This window comes from Daphnia magna, linkage group LG4 (assembly GCF_020631705.1).
Source record: "Daphnia magna isolate NIES linkage group LG4, ASM2063170v1.1, whole genome shotgun sequence".
Lineage (NCBI taxonomy): Eukaryota > Metazoa > Arthropoda > Branchiopoda > Diplostraca > Daphniidae > Daphnia > Daphnia magna.
The window spans coordinates 1,326,379-1,342,102 of record NC_059185.1 but is presented as its reverse complement, the minus strand read 5'-3'; the positions used below and the strand labels follow the sequence as shown (position 1 = coordinate 1,342,102).

At 41.7% G+C, this 15,724-nt stretch overlaps 3 protein-coding genes across 14 annotated transcripts in view; 1 reads left to right on the top strand and 2 right to left on the bottom strand.

The window, feature by feature from the left end:
* The first annotated feature begins 1,285 nt into the window (after positions 1 to 1,285).
* On the top strand, positions 1,286 to 2,457 carry LOC116921375 (rab-like protein 3). 2 transcript variants are annotated; one of them, XM_032927653.2, is made up of 4 exons: positions 1,286 to 1,740; positions 1,809 to 1,975; positions 2,040 to 2,153; positions 2,220 to 2,457. In XM_032927653.2, the coding sequence occupies exons 1-4, from the start codon at positions 1,479 to 1,481 to the stop codon at positions 2,406 to 2,408; spliced, it is 732 nt and encodes a 243-aa protein (XP_032783544.2). In that variant the 5' UTR covers positions 1,286 to 1,478; the 3' UTR covers positions 2,409 to 2,457. The 2 variants fall into 2 exon arrangements, with proteins under 2 accessions (XP_032783544.2, XP_032783543.2); XM_032927652.2 differs by having other exon boundaries at positions 1,293 to 1,740; positions 1,797 to 1,975.
* On the bottom strand, positions 2,394 to 3,595 carry LOC116921379 (mitochondrial transcription rescue factor 1). Of its 3 annotated transcripts, none has more exons than XM_045171662.1 (5): positions 3,454 to 3,595; positions 3,031 to 3,394; positions 2,856 to 2,974; positions 2,712 to 2,784; positions 2,394 to 2,652 (listed from the first exon to the last, which is right to left on the bottom strand). In XM_045171662.1, exons 2-5 carry the CDS (start codon positions 3,325 to 3,327, stop codon positions 2,458 to 2,460), a joined length of 684 nt encoding a protein of 227 aa, XP_045027597.1. In that variant the 5' UTR covers positions 3,328 to 3,394; positions 3,454 to 3,595; the 3' UTR covers positions 2,394 to 2,457. The 3 variants fall into 3 exon arrangements, with proteins under 3 accessions (XP_045027597.1, XP_045027598.1, XP_032783548.2); XM_045171663.1 differs by having other exon boundaries at positions 3,031 to 3,367; XM_032927657.2 differs by having other exon boundaries at positions 3,031 to 3,582.
* A 100-nt stretch (positions 3,596 to 3,695) lies between these two features.
* Positions 3,696 to 15,724, bottom strand: part of LOC116921361 — a 44,958-nt gene continuing 32,929 nt past the window's right edge. For all 9 annotated transcript variants that reach the window (XM_045171631.1, XM_045171636.1, XM_045171634.1 and 6 more), the window contains 17 exons: positions 13,155 to 13,422; positions 11,410 to 11,553; positions 11,049 to 11,231; positions 9,589 to 9,879; positions 9,343 to 9,513; positions 9,062 to 9,248; positions 8,682 to 8,945; positions 8,397 to 8,506; positions 8,115 to 8,294; positions 7,854 to 8,048; positions 7,641 to 7,749; positions 7,359 to 7,538; positions 6,972 to 7,267; positions 6,708 to 6,895; positions 6,341 to 6,618; positions 6,062 to 6,255; positions 3,696 to 5,991 (listed from right to left, as the gene is read on the bottom strand). In XM_045171631.1, the coding sequence (XP_045027566.1) occupies positions 5,797 to 5,991; positions 6,062 to 6,255; positions 6,341 to 6,618; positions 6,708 to 6,895; positions 6,972 to 7,267; positions 7,359 to 7,538; positions 7,641 to 7,749; positions 7,854 to 8,048; positions 8,115 to 8,294; positions 8,397 to 8,506; positions 8,682 to 8,945; positions 9,062 to 9,248; positions 9,343 to 9,513; positions 9,589 to 9,879; positions 11,049 to 11,231; positions 11,410 to 11,553; positions 13,155 to 13,422 (3,433 nt within the window). In that variant the 3' untranslated portion in view covers positions 3,696 to 5,796. The remainder of the gene's footprint in view (positions 5,992 to 6,061; positions 6,256 to 6,340; positions 6,619 to 6,707; positions 6,896 to 6,971; positions 7,268 to 7,358; positions 7,539 to 7,640; positions 7,750 to 7,853; positions 8,049 to 8,114; positions 8,295 to 8,396; positions 8,507 to 8,681; positions 8,946 to 9,061; positions 9,249 to 9,342; positions 9,514 to 9,588; positions 9,880 to 11,048; positions 11,232 to 11,409; positions 11,554 to 13,154; positions 13,423 to 15,724) is intronic.

Below are 15,724 nucleotides of genomic sequence, written 5' to 3'. Positions count from 1 at the left end.
AAATTTTGCTTAAAATACATGATTTCGATTCACAATTGAATGAAAATCACGGATATCAGGTTTATTTTTCTATTGGTCTTATAGTTTTTTATTTAAACGTTAAAAACCATTAATTAAGTTGGTGCGCTAACAGCACTGTTTTCGTTAATTTTGAAAACGGCTAGTTTAAAGAGAAAACCAATGACTAAATCGAAATCAGCGTTCAATTTCGATTATGCCATGTGATTTTTGGAGAATTTCAAGAGATGTCGTTTTTGGCCGATTTTGACAAAAGTGGGAAGGCTATACCCTTCCCACTTTTTCATTTTTGGCCAAATTTCAAATTTTGCTTAAAATACATGATTTCGATTCAGAATTGAATGAAAATCACGGATATCAGGTTTATTTTTCTATTGGTCTTATAGTTTTTTATTTAAACGTTAAAAACCATTAATTAAGTTGGTGCGCTAACAGCACTGTTTTCGTTAATTTTGAAAACGGCTAGTTTAAAGAGAAAACCAATGACTAAATCGAAATCAGCGTTCAATTCGCGGACTGGAGAAACTGTGGACTTTCACCTGCGGACTGGCCCAAAATTTGTGATAGGTTTTTCGTGGACTTGAGGATAAAATGCGGACCGTTTCGTAAATGGATCGTTTGAAAGTGTGGACCATTTGCATGCCGTTTGTTGGCATTGATGCGGATTTCATTCCTCTTTAGATGCTAGAAATCCGTATCAATGCCAACAAACGGCATGCAAATGGTTCAAGCCGTTTGTGTACAATTAAATAAATAAAAACACCCTTTCTCCATAAGCTAACATGTAAGAAACACCATGTTCAAAGATAGCTGGGTTTTACTTTGACGGAAAAACCAGCAATCAGAAAATTTTTTCAATCTCACCACTAAATAGAAAATTGTCTTAGCTATTAAGCGATATAAATGTATAAGAAATAGCTTATATGTTAGACTAGAATAAGCGGGTCGGAGTCATGCGCATTTAACACGGGCGCTTATGGTAAAACGCAAAAGCGTTCAAAGTGAATGACGGTTACTGTATATTAGAAAATTTTAATTTTAAATACTATTATGAAATTAAGACTATAATTTTCGATTTTTCTGCCTTAACAACACACATGTGTTTATTGAATGCTGCATCCCCGTATAATCCGCGGACTGCTGTCAAAAATTTTGGGCCAGTCCGCAGGTAAAAGTCCGCAGTTTCTCCAGTCCACAGTCCGCGGTCCGCGTCCGCATTTTATCCTGGCTTATATAATATAATAATTTTTCACCAATTATCGAAATAATTGGGTATACGCATACGCTCCGTATACCCACCATCTACTGGGGAAATTGTAATACAATACTTGTTTCCATCGAGACGGCATCATTTTCGCAGGGAAATTGAAAGTTGTTTACAAATGTTCCTTATTCCTTAATAGCTTATTATTTGTCATTCTTTACCAAACCCGAAAAAAAGTAGTTGTCTTCTCGAAGCAATGGCTTCGATCGATATTGATAAAGTACGAATCATTGTGATTGGAGATTCAGGGGTTGGCAAAACATCGTTGATCCACACACTCTGTCATGGAGAGCCAATTGTCAATCCCTCTTGGACGATTGGATGCTCAGTTGATGTAAAACTGCATGAGTATCGCGAAGGCACTTCAGCACAAAAAACATACTTTGTGGAGCTATGGGATGTTGGGGGAAGTTCTGGTCATAAAAACACCCGATCTGTGTTTTTTTCTCCAGCTCATGGTTAGGTGATCTGAAATTCAAATATTCAAATATTTCTACTAATAGTTTACTTAAAGGCATAATTTTAGTGCATGATCTTACAAACCGTAAATCAGAGGGGAACCTTAGGAAATGGCTTGCTGAGGTTCTAACTAAAGAATGTAATGGAAATGCTTTGTCTTCTGTTAGAATAAATCCTACCCGTAATCAAGAGATTGATGAGTATGACCCAGAACAGTTCATTGGTTCATCACAGGTGTTCACATTTTCTTGTCAGTTCTACTTATTAGTGTTTACAACTTGTTATAAGAATTATGCAGATTCCAATACTTGTTGTTGGGACTAAACTCGATTTGGCAGAAGAGGTAAGAACCCATTTCAATCGAAGACTGTCTCCGATCGCCGAAGAATGTGGTGCTGGTGAAATTTTTGTGGTAAACTATTACTATAGGCAGTTTAAAAAGTATGAAGTATCAACCTAAAATTCTTTAATTTTTTAGGATTGTACCACTGCAAAGGCAATGGCCCCAGGTTCTAGCTCTGCTGTCAAGCTATCCAGATTCTTTGACCTGGTAATTGAAAAACGTTTCTATAATAGAGATCGACCTAGTCCGTTCACAGACAAGCGTAGATTGATGTCAGGGTATTCTGGTAACACCATGAATCACAAAACATTTCATTTTGAATGATCTAATTACATTTGTTGTATCTAATTAAATACAATTTCGATTAACATTACTAAGAGGTACTTGTTTTATAAGGATTTGGATAATTTTCAATAGTAAGCAATCGGTAGCGTTTGAGCACAACTGTGACCTTCTCCAAGTCAGAGGCGTAATCCGCCTTTAATATAACAACACGGCCAACGTCGAGAAAGGCGGGGTTTATTACATTAGGGCCTTTAATCAAATCGATCTCATCTCCAGTTTCCATCTGTTAAGGCAAATAAATGGCAACATAATTAAAATAACACATGTTTAAGAAGTACTTACCCGTTTACTCTTCTTGAAAAGTTTCTCACCATTTACCCGAATTTTGCTTTCATAGAAGGCTGTGTCTATTTTACTGCATTTCAAATATTAAAAAGAGATAAAAATTGGCTTCTAATGTTTTTCTCATTTCATTAATCATATTACTTTTTAGCAGTTCCAAGTCCTGCTTTTAGAAGGCTGTCAAGTCTCAATGAATTGACTTTTTTCTTCACTATTTTAACATCTTTGCCATCCACGTCAGAAAGAATTTCTGGATCCAGCTCCTTCAAAATCAAAATAATGTGGTGTAGAGTTTTGGTTAAGACATATTCTTTCTTACGGTGATGTCTGTTGTTGAATCATCATCCTCTTCATCATTTTTATCTATAGGTTGTTCTTTTCCTTCTTTGCCACGAGAAAATTTAGAAGTATGTTTCAAAGCTCTCTGGTATGTACATGGATTGTGTTGTAACTCTGTCACTAATGGTTGACATCGTAAGATATCCGAAAGACGGTGGAAACCTCGCTTTGCTACAGGAAACAGGACACGACCAGCATGCTCGGGGATCGCTTGCACTTGTCTTAGTCTTGCAAAACTAACCAGGGAAATCCGAGTCATCACTGAAGAATTTGTCATGTTTCAACCAAAGTTTTCTGGTTCGTCTTTCATAAGCAGACTACGATTCCAAGCAGACGACCAAAATCTATGTAAATTGCGGGACAGCTCACATTTAGCCAAAGGTTAAAACAATCCTGTTCTTACCCTTTTTTCATACTCTGTCGAATCGGGATTGGAGAAGCTGCTGTTTTAAGTACACTTTCTAAATTATACTTGGAGTCGAATGACATTTAGATCGATTTCATTTCAGCTTTCAGGTTTCTATCTGCCATGGATGTCGTCTGCTGCTCCGCTAACGCTCCAATGCCACATTTCAACAATTGTGCGAATAGGTGACGAAAAGTCGAAAACTGACGAAAACATATTTTCTTCCCAAGTTCCAATGCTGAATGTGTAATGGTTTGTATATTTACTTTCCGTACATACACCGTTGGCCGTATAAAGTTCTTTAACTCAGAATAAAAACGAGTGGACTAGTTGTTTGAGAAGACTTTTTTGAGTGCCAAGGTTTGGTTTTTTTTTTCTTCATCTTCTTTTCGTCTTCTTGTCGCGCCACGGAAAACGGAGAGAATTGGAGAAGAAACAAAATTCCCAAGAAATCAAGAAACAGCCAATCGTGATGATAGTAATATAACTATAGCAAGGAGGAAAACGAAACAATCAAGTTTCGAAAAAAGGAAATCAGAAATTAGAAATGTCCATGATGGAAAAAAGGCGGGTAAGGAGGAGGAGCGATCCAGGGGATTTGGAGGGTAAAAAGGGAATTACAAATTGTGGAGGTTCAAACAAAGTGTGTTTCTTTTTTCTTCCACGGGAATCGACAAATACTTCATTGAGATGGAATAAGCGAGAGCGAGATAGATAGAGAGAGAGAGACAGAAAGAGAGAGAGAAAAAGAATCAAGAGTGTACGTCTCTAACGTGTGTTCGTGTGTGTGTGTGTGTGTATTGTATTTAAAAGAGAGCGAGAAAGGAAGTTATGCAACTTTTTAGGGGACAAAGTCAGTTTAAGTGATGGGCAGTTTCATCCAAAGATGTGGCTTTTTCGATGGTGACGGCATTTCACGTCACAATGAACGAGCTCGCATTCCGAAATCGGTTTGTCTATAGATGCGTATGCCTAAATGAATTCGTGTGCACAAAAAGGATGGGCGGGACTGGGGAAGGTATTTGGCATTTTAAGCATTTGGCACCATAGGAAAAAAAATAATAAAATAAAAACTTAAGTAAATATCATCTCCTTTTTCCTCACGACACGTAAATAAAATCCCCTTAGATCAAGAAATTCATTAATGGGTATAAATTTATTTTGTTTAATCCCTCAAATTTTTTTAAAAGATGATTCCGCACCATTCTGTTCACGAGTCCCGTCTGCTGATCTTCCGTTTGAGATCCAATCCGAGCACTTTCTTTTGTTTAGGATTTGAAAACTACAACAAACTCTATTATCTATTATGCTTTCATTTCTAACACAAAACTGAATTCCCTCGATTTCTACCCCCCCCCCCACTTTAATCTGAACCTTTTTTAAAAAGGTTTTTCTTTTTACTTCTGTCCCAAACCAAACACGACACGAATAACAACTGGAAAATATATAGGTGCAACGGGAATCTCACGCATATCGAAAAATTGATTGGAGAGTGGTGGATGATGAGTCGATTCTATATTCAACAGACGAGAAGAGGGAGGAGACCCACAAAAAAAAAAAAAAAAATCCAAAATCAAAATAAATAAAAGTATATCGGTAGAGGGTCGGAAGAGAATAGGGAAACGTACAATAGTCCAAAAATAAAGAAAAATTGCTGTTATTTGCCAACCCGTTTTTGTTTTGTTTTTATTTTTGGCTGGCGCTGCCAAGTCCTATCAAAATATTTCAAGGTATTCCAGCACCAATCGTGGCTTTCGTCAATTCTTTTACTACTACCTACATTCCCTCCGCGTAATCGCAAGTCCTCATCTCTTTCAAAACATTCCTTTCATTAATGACTAATTTTTCATATTATGCGTGACAATAAAAATGGAAATTTCGCCTATCCAGCCAGTGCAACAGCAGTAGAGGAAGACAGTGAAGCGGAAGATGTGATTATGGTGGAGTATTATTTTTTTTTTTCCTTTTTTTTGTTTGTTCTTTCGAGATAGAAAGAGGAAGAAGAGAATTTCAAAAACAAAACGTCGTTCCGAATATTTTCGTGAGACGTTTCAAAGGAGATTTTTTGTTTGTTTTTTTTGTTTTTGCACAGCTGGGCAGTCATGCGGGTGGGGGATGGGGGCAAATAGAGATGGGTGTGAGTATCGAGAAATAGGGAAGATTTACATCAGTCACACAATTTTGAGCACTCGGCGTGATACCAGAACATCAAACGGGCAAGAAAAAAAAAAAATGGGGTGAGGTGGGGAAGAAACCAACAAAGAAATATGAAAAAGAAATTGAAAATCGATTGCCTCAATTTTTCCTTTTCGTTTTTGTTTTTTTTTTTTTTTACTTTTTCTATTTCTTTGACGGGTTACCCAATGTCCCGTACGAATTCTTGTTTCCGGAATTAGAGCCCGAATTGGGCATGTCGTTACTCTTACTCGGTCGGGGTAAAGTGAACGATTCACCTACCCCTTCACGAGGCTTCCAAATGGGAGATCCCAACGGTTTAGCTGCCGCTGGCGCATACGACTGAGGCGTCCTCGATGCCTAACTCGTCAAGCAGGATATCCATCAGTTAGACAAACAGCCGTAGCAAACGTTCCAGTAGAATTAATACCTGAATGAGTTTGGCCTGACTGCAAGCGCTTCCGGTGGAAAGCGTCGACGTCGTTGACAGACTTAAGTGATTAGGTGTACGGCCGAGTGAAGGCTTCGATCGATGCTGATGGTCATCTTCGTTTTCTGACTTGACGCCCGGATCGCCGTCCCTAGCTTCAGAGGAATCCACTCGACGGATCGATTTCTTTTCGCCTGCATTTATCGGTTGATGTTAGCCGAACATTTTCCCTTTCGAGGTTAAAATTTTTTTTTCATTTTCTAAATGGATTATCATTACCGATCGTGTTACTGCGTCCTCTGAAAGTGACTGTCGGAATATCGTCGACTTCGCCTCCGCCGCAGGCTTCGACATTGTCGTAGTCTATAGTGCCAGCCGAGTGGCGTTGAACATTTCGTTTGCCTTTGCTGGCCCCTTTATTAGCCTCCGCTTTCGGCGTAGGCGGCGTCGAAGCGGATGGAACCGGCGGTTTGGCCGGTGGAATGCTCATATTGCGCACACTTTCACGGATTATTTGCCGGATTGTTTTCAAGAACGCGTTACGGAATTCGGCGGTGCTACGTTCGGTAAAAACCACAAAATGATCAAAACTCATCAGCTGATTGTTAAAAAACGATACATTACGACAGGTTTCCACACAACGTACCTGTTCGAAAGATGGTAGACTTTCTCCGAGCGACGGTGTAGTGGATTCTTCAAGTGAATCAGTTCCCACAGGTAATGCGCCTCCATATCTTTGGCTTGAGCAGTGCGGACTTGTACCTCAGTCACCGGTATCAGCACCTGGTAGCGAATGATTTCGACTTCGGGAGCGCTAGTTTTCGTGGTCACGCTCTTAAATAATAAACAAAATTAAGATTAAGATTTCCTTTCTTTTCAGAGTTAGGAAGAAAAAGGAGTCGAATCAAACCATGAGTTTCTTGCGCTGGCGGAGTCGTTCTTTGCAGAGGAAGACAACGGCGCTTTTGAACACGAAACACATGGCGTGAAGTTCCAAACCCTTTTTGACTTTGCCCAAAAAGTCGGAAATGTTGAGCCACTCGACCCCGCCGTAGTAGAGCAGCTCAGACGGGCTGAGGTCCACCGGCTGCTTGCACGACTTTTGATGTTGGCGGAAAAGATGATCAAAGATGGCGCCATACTCTTCGTGAATCCGCTGCATCTCGTTGATATGCTCGGCCACCTTCTCCATGCCTTTCAAGGCGTCTGTGACGTTTAACAATCCCAATCAAGAATTGTGCGCAAAATTGAAACCAAAATCGCGTTGATTTGCAACGATTTAATGAAAGGGCCATACCGACAAGATGTTGATGTTCGCTGCTGTTTGGGTCGGTCAAATTGCGCAGCTGCTGCAACAGGAGCGGATATTTTAAAATGCGCTGGATCGGCTTGATCAAATAGGATTCCAGCGTTGAAGAATGCTGTTGCCGAGGGTTGCGTGACTGGAGGAACTCTTGCAACGCTTGCGAACCTTCGTCTAAAAATTCAACAATTAGTTTAGATGGGGGAAAAAAAAAATAGAAAAAAGAAGAAAGAAGAAAAAGGCGATCAAAACAAACAAAAAGAAAAAATTAATTACTTGGTAGTAGAACTTTTTGAGCCTTCGAGTGGCTGGCGCAGAACGAACTATACAATTTGAAGTGATTGGCGTGATGGAGGAAAGCGCTTCCGATAGCAAATAGCACATTCTGCCGACAGATGGAGTTTGTGTTGAAAGTTCGGACACGGAACAAAACAAGAAAAAGAAATGTTAGGAAAACTTGAAACACGGGTGGCGTGAAAGAAAGTTTACTTTGAACTGATAGGGCTGATCGATTATGTCAAAATGCGGCTCGACAGCCAAAGCTTCTTCCAGGCTTTGCTGGAACATGCGCTGGAAAGTCACAATCTCCTGGATGTTTCCAAAGAGGGCATTGATCTCGGCCGAAGAGAGAAATGTTTCTTGTTTCAATGGTTCCAGATAGTTCTCCAGCAAGTTGTTCAGATGCTAGCGGACACAAAAAGAAACCAATTAGATTTTGTTGTTGTTGTTGTTGGATCTACTAGAAATTACCTTGACATAAGTCCTTTCCGTCTCCACCAGCTCTAGAATGCACTTTTTGAGCTTCTCGCCATCGGAAAGCTGCCGATTGGGCGTCAGGGCGATCGACTGGGAAGAGGCGATGCTTCCGGTAGGCGAGGATCGTCGGAAATCCGACGTGGTAGATGTGGAGCTTCTCTCAGACATGCGAGGCTATATCGATTTTGTGTTGTTGAAATGTGCATGCCATAATAATAAAACATTGAGAATCATTGGCGTAAACGCGTTCACTATCTTCGTAACGTCTGGCCTTACCCGAAGCACAGGGCCAGTAACATCAGCCGGACTAGATTTATTCTGCTGGATGGGAGGTAATTCAGTTGGGAAAGCGCCAGGACTATCTACCGTTTGGGCTGACTGTCCATCTGTAAAAGAAAAAACCCCCAAAAAACCCCAAAAAACCCCCAAAAAACAAAAACAAAAAATGTGCGTCATTGATTGCAATAAAAGTTAAAGCGATAAAAATAAATAAAAAACGATCGTGGTGTTGTGCATCAAGCCATTACAAAAGAAAAACAGATGGTCGATGCAGTTACTTACGCCAAGTCGGAGCCGGCACGATGAGATTAGACAGGGCATCGTCCGTAATGAGCTGATCAGAAGGTGGCGGAGGGCAGACGAGACTATCGATGAGATCGTCAGTCGTCCTCAGCAAGCAGGTCACGTCGGGCGGATCGGCTCGACAACTGCGGATCATCAGCGAAAGGGAGAGCTCCTCCTGCAGCACTGACTCGATGTACATCATGTCCAGGTCGCCGACCAGGGCTCCGTTGATGACCATGATCTCATCCCCTTTGATGATTCCTGCCAAAAGAATAACGAGCATCACACACACACACACACACACACAGTGGGCATCAAAGAAAATCCCATTTCTTCTTGCAGCTGAAATGCAATTCAATGAAGAAATGGGATATTACCGTGGTTCATGGCGACGCTTCGATCTTCGACTCGACTGACAAAGACGCACAGTTCATCCTGTCGTTCCGTGTTTTCCACCAGTTCGGCCTCGACGCTGAAGCCCCACATTTGTTCCAAATTGTTGCGCGACAGCTCCACCTGGTAGAGAGCTTTGCCGCAGATTTCGACCAGTTCGTGACTCGGCACCTTGTTCATAATAATAATAGTAATCCAATTTGAATCTCTTCTTATAGAAACACGAAGGCAAGTTCAAAACCAAACAAAAATAATAAATAAATACATAGGAATCGATGAGATCGGTGCGATGCGGCACAAAGTGGTTCGAATTGTCCATGTCACGACGCTTCTTGACGCGCACGAAATGTTCGGCCGCGTTGAGGCCACGTTTGCCGCAAGCGCTGGCCAGAAATTCTTCCACCGTCATATTGTCTTTTAAATTGACTGTCGCCGTCTGTTTTGGACCGAAATTTAAAAAAATAAAATGATTATTACCCAACACCGTTCGAACGTTCAAATGAAATTCTACCTGTCCGTCGGGCAAATTGACTCTAAACTGCCTGTCTCCCTCGTGATGGTGGCTGCTGTGCTGCGACGATGCCGCCGCAACCGATTGCGACTTGCGCGAGCTCAGAGAATTCGATCGGGACAAGGTGGGCGCCGCCACGGCCCGTCTCCTTGTCGCTCCCCGTCCGGCTAGGAGATTGTTGAGCAGCGACGGACTCCTAGCGCAAATGTAGGCGTGAAACGAGGACACGGTGAAGATGCCCAGCCGATTGAGCGTGTGTTTCGTGCTCCTCGAGACGTGCGTCAACAAACTCTGCATTCAACAAACACAACTCTTTTTTTATTAACAATTAAATTAAGAAAGAAAACAAAAACAAAAGAGAAATGGATAAGATCTAAGATTTTGTTCTCTACGAATTATGTCCCCCCCATCCCAATTTTTTTTTTTTTTTCTTTTTCCCGGAGACATAGACGGAAATGATGACGTCAAGAAAATTATGCACATCTTTATGGGAATCTGGTTGCTTTTGTCTGTTGTACGCGCGCGTGCTTTTCACGCTCGCAAGACGACCCAACTTGTTTTTTTTTTTTCTTCTTCTTCTACTTGGTTCAACTTTGGCAGCCGCGCCACATACGCTGAATAAAAGCTAATCAAAGTCTTATCGTGTCATATGCTTGCCAGATTTTCGACCCTTTTTCTTTTTTTGGCTCGCTCCTTTCGCCAACTTATTCAATGCTTCACTTCGTCCGGCTGCTTGTTGTTGTAAAGAACGCGTTGGGTAACTTTGATTCCGCCCTCCCAAGTTTTCTCTTTTTCAAAAGAACAAAACACACGTCACCTGGCTCCAGTCCCACATACTTTCACCATCTGCTGGATGGCACTTGAAACAACATTTGATTCTCCGTGTCTACTGACGAAAATGAATTTCCAATTTGGAATAAATCCGTTTGACTTGCGTTGTGAAATGTGAAAGAAGATTTGATGAAATGAACCAAAGGACCCCACCCCTTTTTTTCTTATTTAAAAGAAAGAAAAAAAAAATATAAGAAAGGGAAATGGGGCTTCGACCTCGAACCATTACCAACTTTGAACTTTATAATGAGGAGTCAGACGAGGGGTTGTGTATGCAAACTAGACGAGTGCACGGCAGCACGTAGAAGTTGAGACTCTCCAAAGTCGATGCTGTGAAAATGGAAACGCAGAGAACGTCGTCGTCGTCGACATACATATCTATTTGAAAACTAGCCTCATTTTCCTACGGGATTCCTAAGCCCTCGACAAACTCTCAAGCAACGCCATCCGCTCTAAGCAAAAGTTCTCCATTGCAGTTGCCCGACGCTGCTGCTCATTATTGATTCATTTTCAACTGTATACAAACACAAACAGAGAGAACCGGACGATCCTGTTTCGAATTTCTTTTTTCTTTTTTTCTTCAACTGGCGGCAAAGGAAAACATGTGTTGGGCCAAGTTATGAACCTACCTTCGGATTAGGTAACTCTCCGTGCTGTAAGCTGGCCATGTAACAGCGCAGACGGAACTGTTCGCAATGAAGCCGTTCCAAATTCTCTTCCCAGGCGGCGATCTGAGCGCCGATTTGGCGACGACTTTCCGACTCGGATACCACAGACAATTGCAGTTCGGCCATGTGTTTCAATTTGTGATCCTTTAAAAATATTTTTCAGAAAACGTTAGATGAAAAATATATTTAAAAAAAAATTGAAATCCAAAAAAAGAAAAAATGCTAATGAAGGAATTCCAATGTTGCTGCTCGCGTCCGTTCCTCGTCAATTATACTACAGACACACATAACAAAGTGGAGATGGTGGGAATGTTTGACATACCGATTCGATGGAACGTTCCAAACGCAGAATCTCTTCCTGCAGCAAGTGCAGCGTGCCCGTCTTGCCCCGGTGACGGGCAAAAGCCGCCGCGCACGCTGAATGAATGCTATTCACCCACGTGTCCAGCTCAGCCTGACATGGAGCCTTTTCATCGAATGGGGGAGGAAGGGAAAAAAAAAAAATTGATTATTTTTAAATACATAAATACGAGTCGAATGAAAAGAGGAAATGCACCAACGCCTCGGAATGATAATCAAAAAGCAACAAGAAAATCAAAGTCATCCATCAAAGAGATTACACAATCTCTGGTTTTCGTACAAAAGATTTATGCACAGTGTGTATGCATGGCAGCGACGTGCACGGTTCATTAAGAACTCGACGTTTCCTTTTCCATCATTTGCCACCATTATTCTTTATGATTATTATCCACAATACAAGAAGAAAACAAAAAACAAAATAACCCTGCAGTGTTATCCTATATAAATTGGAAGGGGGGGGGGGATTTCTCTGAAGCCGTAAAAAGGTGCCGCATTGCAACGTTTGGTCGATTTATTGGAGACCCGCTCGGTCGGAAATGAAGGATTTACTCTTACGCTCATCAAGCATGGCACGACATTCATGTGTGTCTATTGCTCTGGCGGTCTGTGTTGGACGGCGCAAAAAAAAAAAAAAAATTCAGAATAAACCCATCAAATGTGAAAGAAAGTTAACAACACATGGGGGGATATATGCGCCCGTGATGAGCCATTTAAATCACGACGAATGAGGGCCGGTTACTCGCATCTGTTCATCGTCGCTGAGCAGACAAATAGCGACCGTTCCACATTTCACTGGCGGTTTCTATTTAAAGAAGAATGAATTTCATTTGAAATGCTTCCAAGTCGCTCTTCTTGTTTTTTTTATTGTCCCTCCTCTCTTCCCGATGATGCACCCCCTAACATGGTAAGCATTTCTTGGCTGCATGCAATTGGCTAATGGCTTTGACATGGATGAAAAGATTCGATTCAATCCCCCCCCCTCGTCTACAACACACAAACGAAAGGACAAAAAAAAAAGGGAAGCCAATGCGCTAGATAGGATTTCCATTCTTTTACGCTCATGGAAAAAAAGAAAAGGGATAAATAGATATAGATACTCTTCTTTTATGTCTCGTAGACTATGGTCGAATAATAATATTTAAAAAAAAAAAAAAAAAAGTTTGTTGTTTTTCCTCGTTCTGACATTTTCCTTTTTCCTTGCCATTTTTTTTTAAAGTTGTTCCACCACAATCGGGCGGGAAACAAACGACACTATAATGTAAATTTCACCCTTCAACTTTTTTTTTTAAAAAGAGGGGAGGGCTTTGACGCAGTGACTGTGTAGGCTCTACATAAATCGCCTGTGTGATAACAATAGCAAACTAACTAAGCCAACTATACCAACTGGCAACAGCGTGCAGACTCAACCGTGTTCTAACGAACGCCATTATACAACGACGACGACCTCATCTTCTTGCACATCCCCCGTACGCGTGTTTCGCCTTTTCTCTCTCTCTCTCGTGCGTGTCGCACGACATTTGCATATTCCAGCCTTAGATATCGATCAATAAAAAAATGTCTTTTTCCTCTCGTTGCGAATGAAAAAAATAAACGTAGACAATAAGCGATTGAAGTGGAACACCAAGTAACTCGGCCTCTGTGAATGCATCATTTTGCAAGCGTGGGAGGGGGGGTAGTTAAATCAAAACACTAAAGAAAAATGGGTACCTGAAAAAGATAGGCATCGCCGAAGGCAGTGCTGAGACAAAAGATGAAGTCGCGTTGGGGATGTTCGGGTATGGGCTGCATGATGGCACCGTCGACGATGATGAGATGCTTGGGCGCAGCCTCGACGTGGCGTCCCTCGCGGGAATCGCACGGATAGAACAGCAGCGTCGTCCCTTTCAGACAGACCCAATATCCGCGCCAGCCGCGTTTCCTCGCCAATTCCACTTGATGTTTTTTGCGAAGCAGCCATTTCTTGACGCTCAAAAACCTGTTTTGTTTTTTTTATTTCAAAAAGATAAACAAATGAGCGCTTTATCGATGAAAAAAAAAAAAATGAATTGGACTACAGATTTCGTTCGTTACGCGGGTGCCGATATCGATCATCACGTCTCTCTCCCCCTCACTCTCTTTATGTAGAAAACGAGATGTCAGACTTGGCATAGAGGCGCCGGGATCAGTAAAAGGGATTGAAGGGTTGTGTGGGCGTGCACTAGTGTACACGAGAAACGGATGGGCAAAGGAAAAGATGCCGATCGGCAGATGGCAAAAGTAGTGGATCGATGATCGTAAACGATTGGACAGGCAACGGAAATGTCATGACCGAAAAACGGGGGGGGAAAGAACACAAGAAAGACCTTTTTCTAAGTCTCGCCAGCACGAGAAAATAATTGAATAGACGAACGGAAAATTCAATGATCGACCCTCTGATAAAAATAAATCGATAAACTAAAATTTTCTTAGATTGCAATCAATTAGAACACCTCCACAAAAAAAAACACATAACGGCAACGGCCGGTAATTTGGAACCATAGCAAATCGCTCAGATCCGTCTAAAGATGGAAATCAGTGGCCATCACGCGCCCCCCCCCCCATTTCGGGTTGCTGGGCACACACGTTGACGTTCCAGTCGTGTTTTTTTCTTTTCTTTTCTTTTACGACTGTCGCTTGCCTCATTTCTTTTATTTCTCTCGCTCTTTTCTGTGCGCTGGCGTCATCCTTTCCGATTGAATAAACGAAGAAAAAAATAAGCGGAGCGCGGCAACATTTCAAATTGTATTGCCGATTGAAGCGATTTCCACCCGACGAGAAAAGAAACCGATTTCATCCGAATAGAGACATAAATAAAATAAATAAAAATCGAATAGAAAATAAAGTTGTCACTTCCGTGGCTGTGTCCCCCCCAACCCCCACCCCCAACAAAAAAATTGAAAGAAGGAAGGAAGGAACTGCTAGTTATTCACGTTTTACACAGATGCCGAATGTGAATTCTACAATAACAAAGACGTCGGCTGCCAATTAGCATTGACAAGTCGGATCCTCCTCCTCCTCCTCCTACTCTATCGATTAGAGCTATTTATTTTCTGTACCGCATGCCGTTGATGTATACATCCATACACATTACGCCACTGTTAAAATGACACGCAACAGAAGGTGCGTGCCGGCACACGGTTTGACCCAACAACTCTCGTGTGTTGTACATCAGGGTTTAGATCTCGTTCGGTTATGGAGAATGGGCGGCAGCGGGGTCGGTTATGTCTTCTCGTCAATGTTTCACTTTGTTTATGTTGACAGTCTTCTTGCGGCACACGCCAAACGGTGGTATATCGATCGAGACAGTATTTCGGCTTTTTTTCTTTTATCTTTCCCGTCTTTCTCTTGTGTGTGTGTGTGTGTGTGTGTGCATGGGTGGCCTTACATACACCGCGGTGGGGTAGATACTTATTGATCAAATCCTGACGACGGCAACGATGCGGCATGTCACAAACACGCAACAAAACAGAAACGAGAAATACAATTTATTTATATTTTAATTTTTTGGGGCTGTTTGAAAGACGTTAAACTTGAAAATACGGCGGATTTTGTTTTTTGTTTGTTTTTTTCGACAGCCATAGAGAAAACAAAAGAAGGCGGGAACGAAAAACGTATTATTTTTTTTATGTGTCTGTGTGTTGTGGATTAGATTTGATTTTAAGGGCCTCTTTGATAAACAGTTTGGTGGGGGGGCAAAAAGGCTGTATCCTTTACACGTACGTAGGCTCTTCTTACACCTAAGGGTTTCCTCTTCCGCAATTGGGAGCGTAGGTGTCAAAATTGGATTGAAATGAGGTAGGAGAAAGGAAACCTTTTTTCTTTTTCTTTTTTTTTCTCCCCACTTTGTCAGCTCATAATTTAATAAAGTGCGTTTTTAAAAATGTCCTTTTGTCGTCACCATCGCCATTCCTTTCGCACAATGTCGATGGAGAAAAGACGGCCGTTTTCCCATCGGCGGATCAAGTTCGCTTCTATAAATAGGGTACACGAGTTCAATCGAATTGACTGCGATGAAAAGAAATGATCCCCCCCCCTTTTTTTATTTTTTTTTTTCAGATATAAAATAAAACAGACAGTGAAACTGGGTGTAAAATCCCACTCGCTGCCGTACATACTTATTGTTGTACACGCTTCCCCTCCCCGTAGCGATAGCTCCTCATTGGCTCTGACGGACCGCGCCTGCCGGCCATGCGTGAAATTCCCTGCCGGGAGCTTCCGATTTTTTTTTCTCCATCCGTCCGATAGATCAAAGCACAAAA

Coding starts and splice junctions, on each gene's coding strand:
- LOC116921379 (XM_045171662.1), bottom strand. CDS start 3,327: ATGACAAATTCTTCAGTGATGACTCGGATTTCCCTGGTTAGTTTTGCA. Junction 2,785..2,855: donor GGACTTGGAACTGCTAAAAA/GTAATATGATTA, acceptor TTTGAAATGCAG/TAAAATAGACACAGCCTTCT. Junction 2,653..2,711: donor TTTTCAAGAAGAGTAAACGG/GTAAGTACTTCT, acceptor TTGCCTTAACAG/ATGGAAACTGGAGATGAGAT.
- LOC116921375 (XM_032927652.2), top strand. CDS start 1,479: ATGGCTTCGATCGATATTGATAAAGTACGAATCATTGTGATTGGAGAT. Junction 1,976..2,039: donor AGTTCATTGGTTCATCACAG/GTGTTCACATTT, acceptor AGAATTATGCAG/ATTCCAATACTTGTTGTTGG. Junction 2,154..2,219: donor GTGCTGGTGAAATTTTTGTG/GTAAACTATTAC, acceptor TTAATTTTTTAG/GATTGTACCACTGCAAAGGC.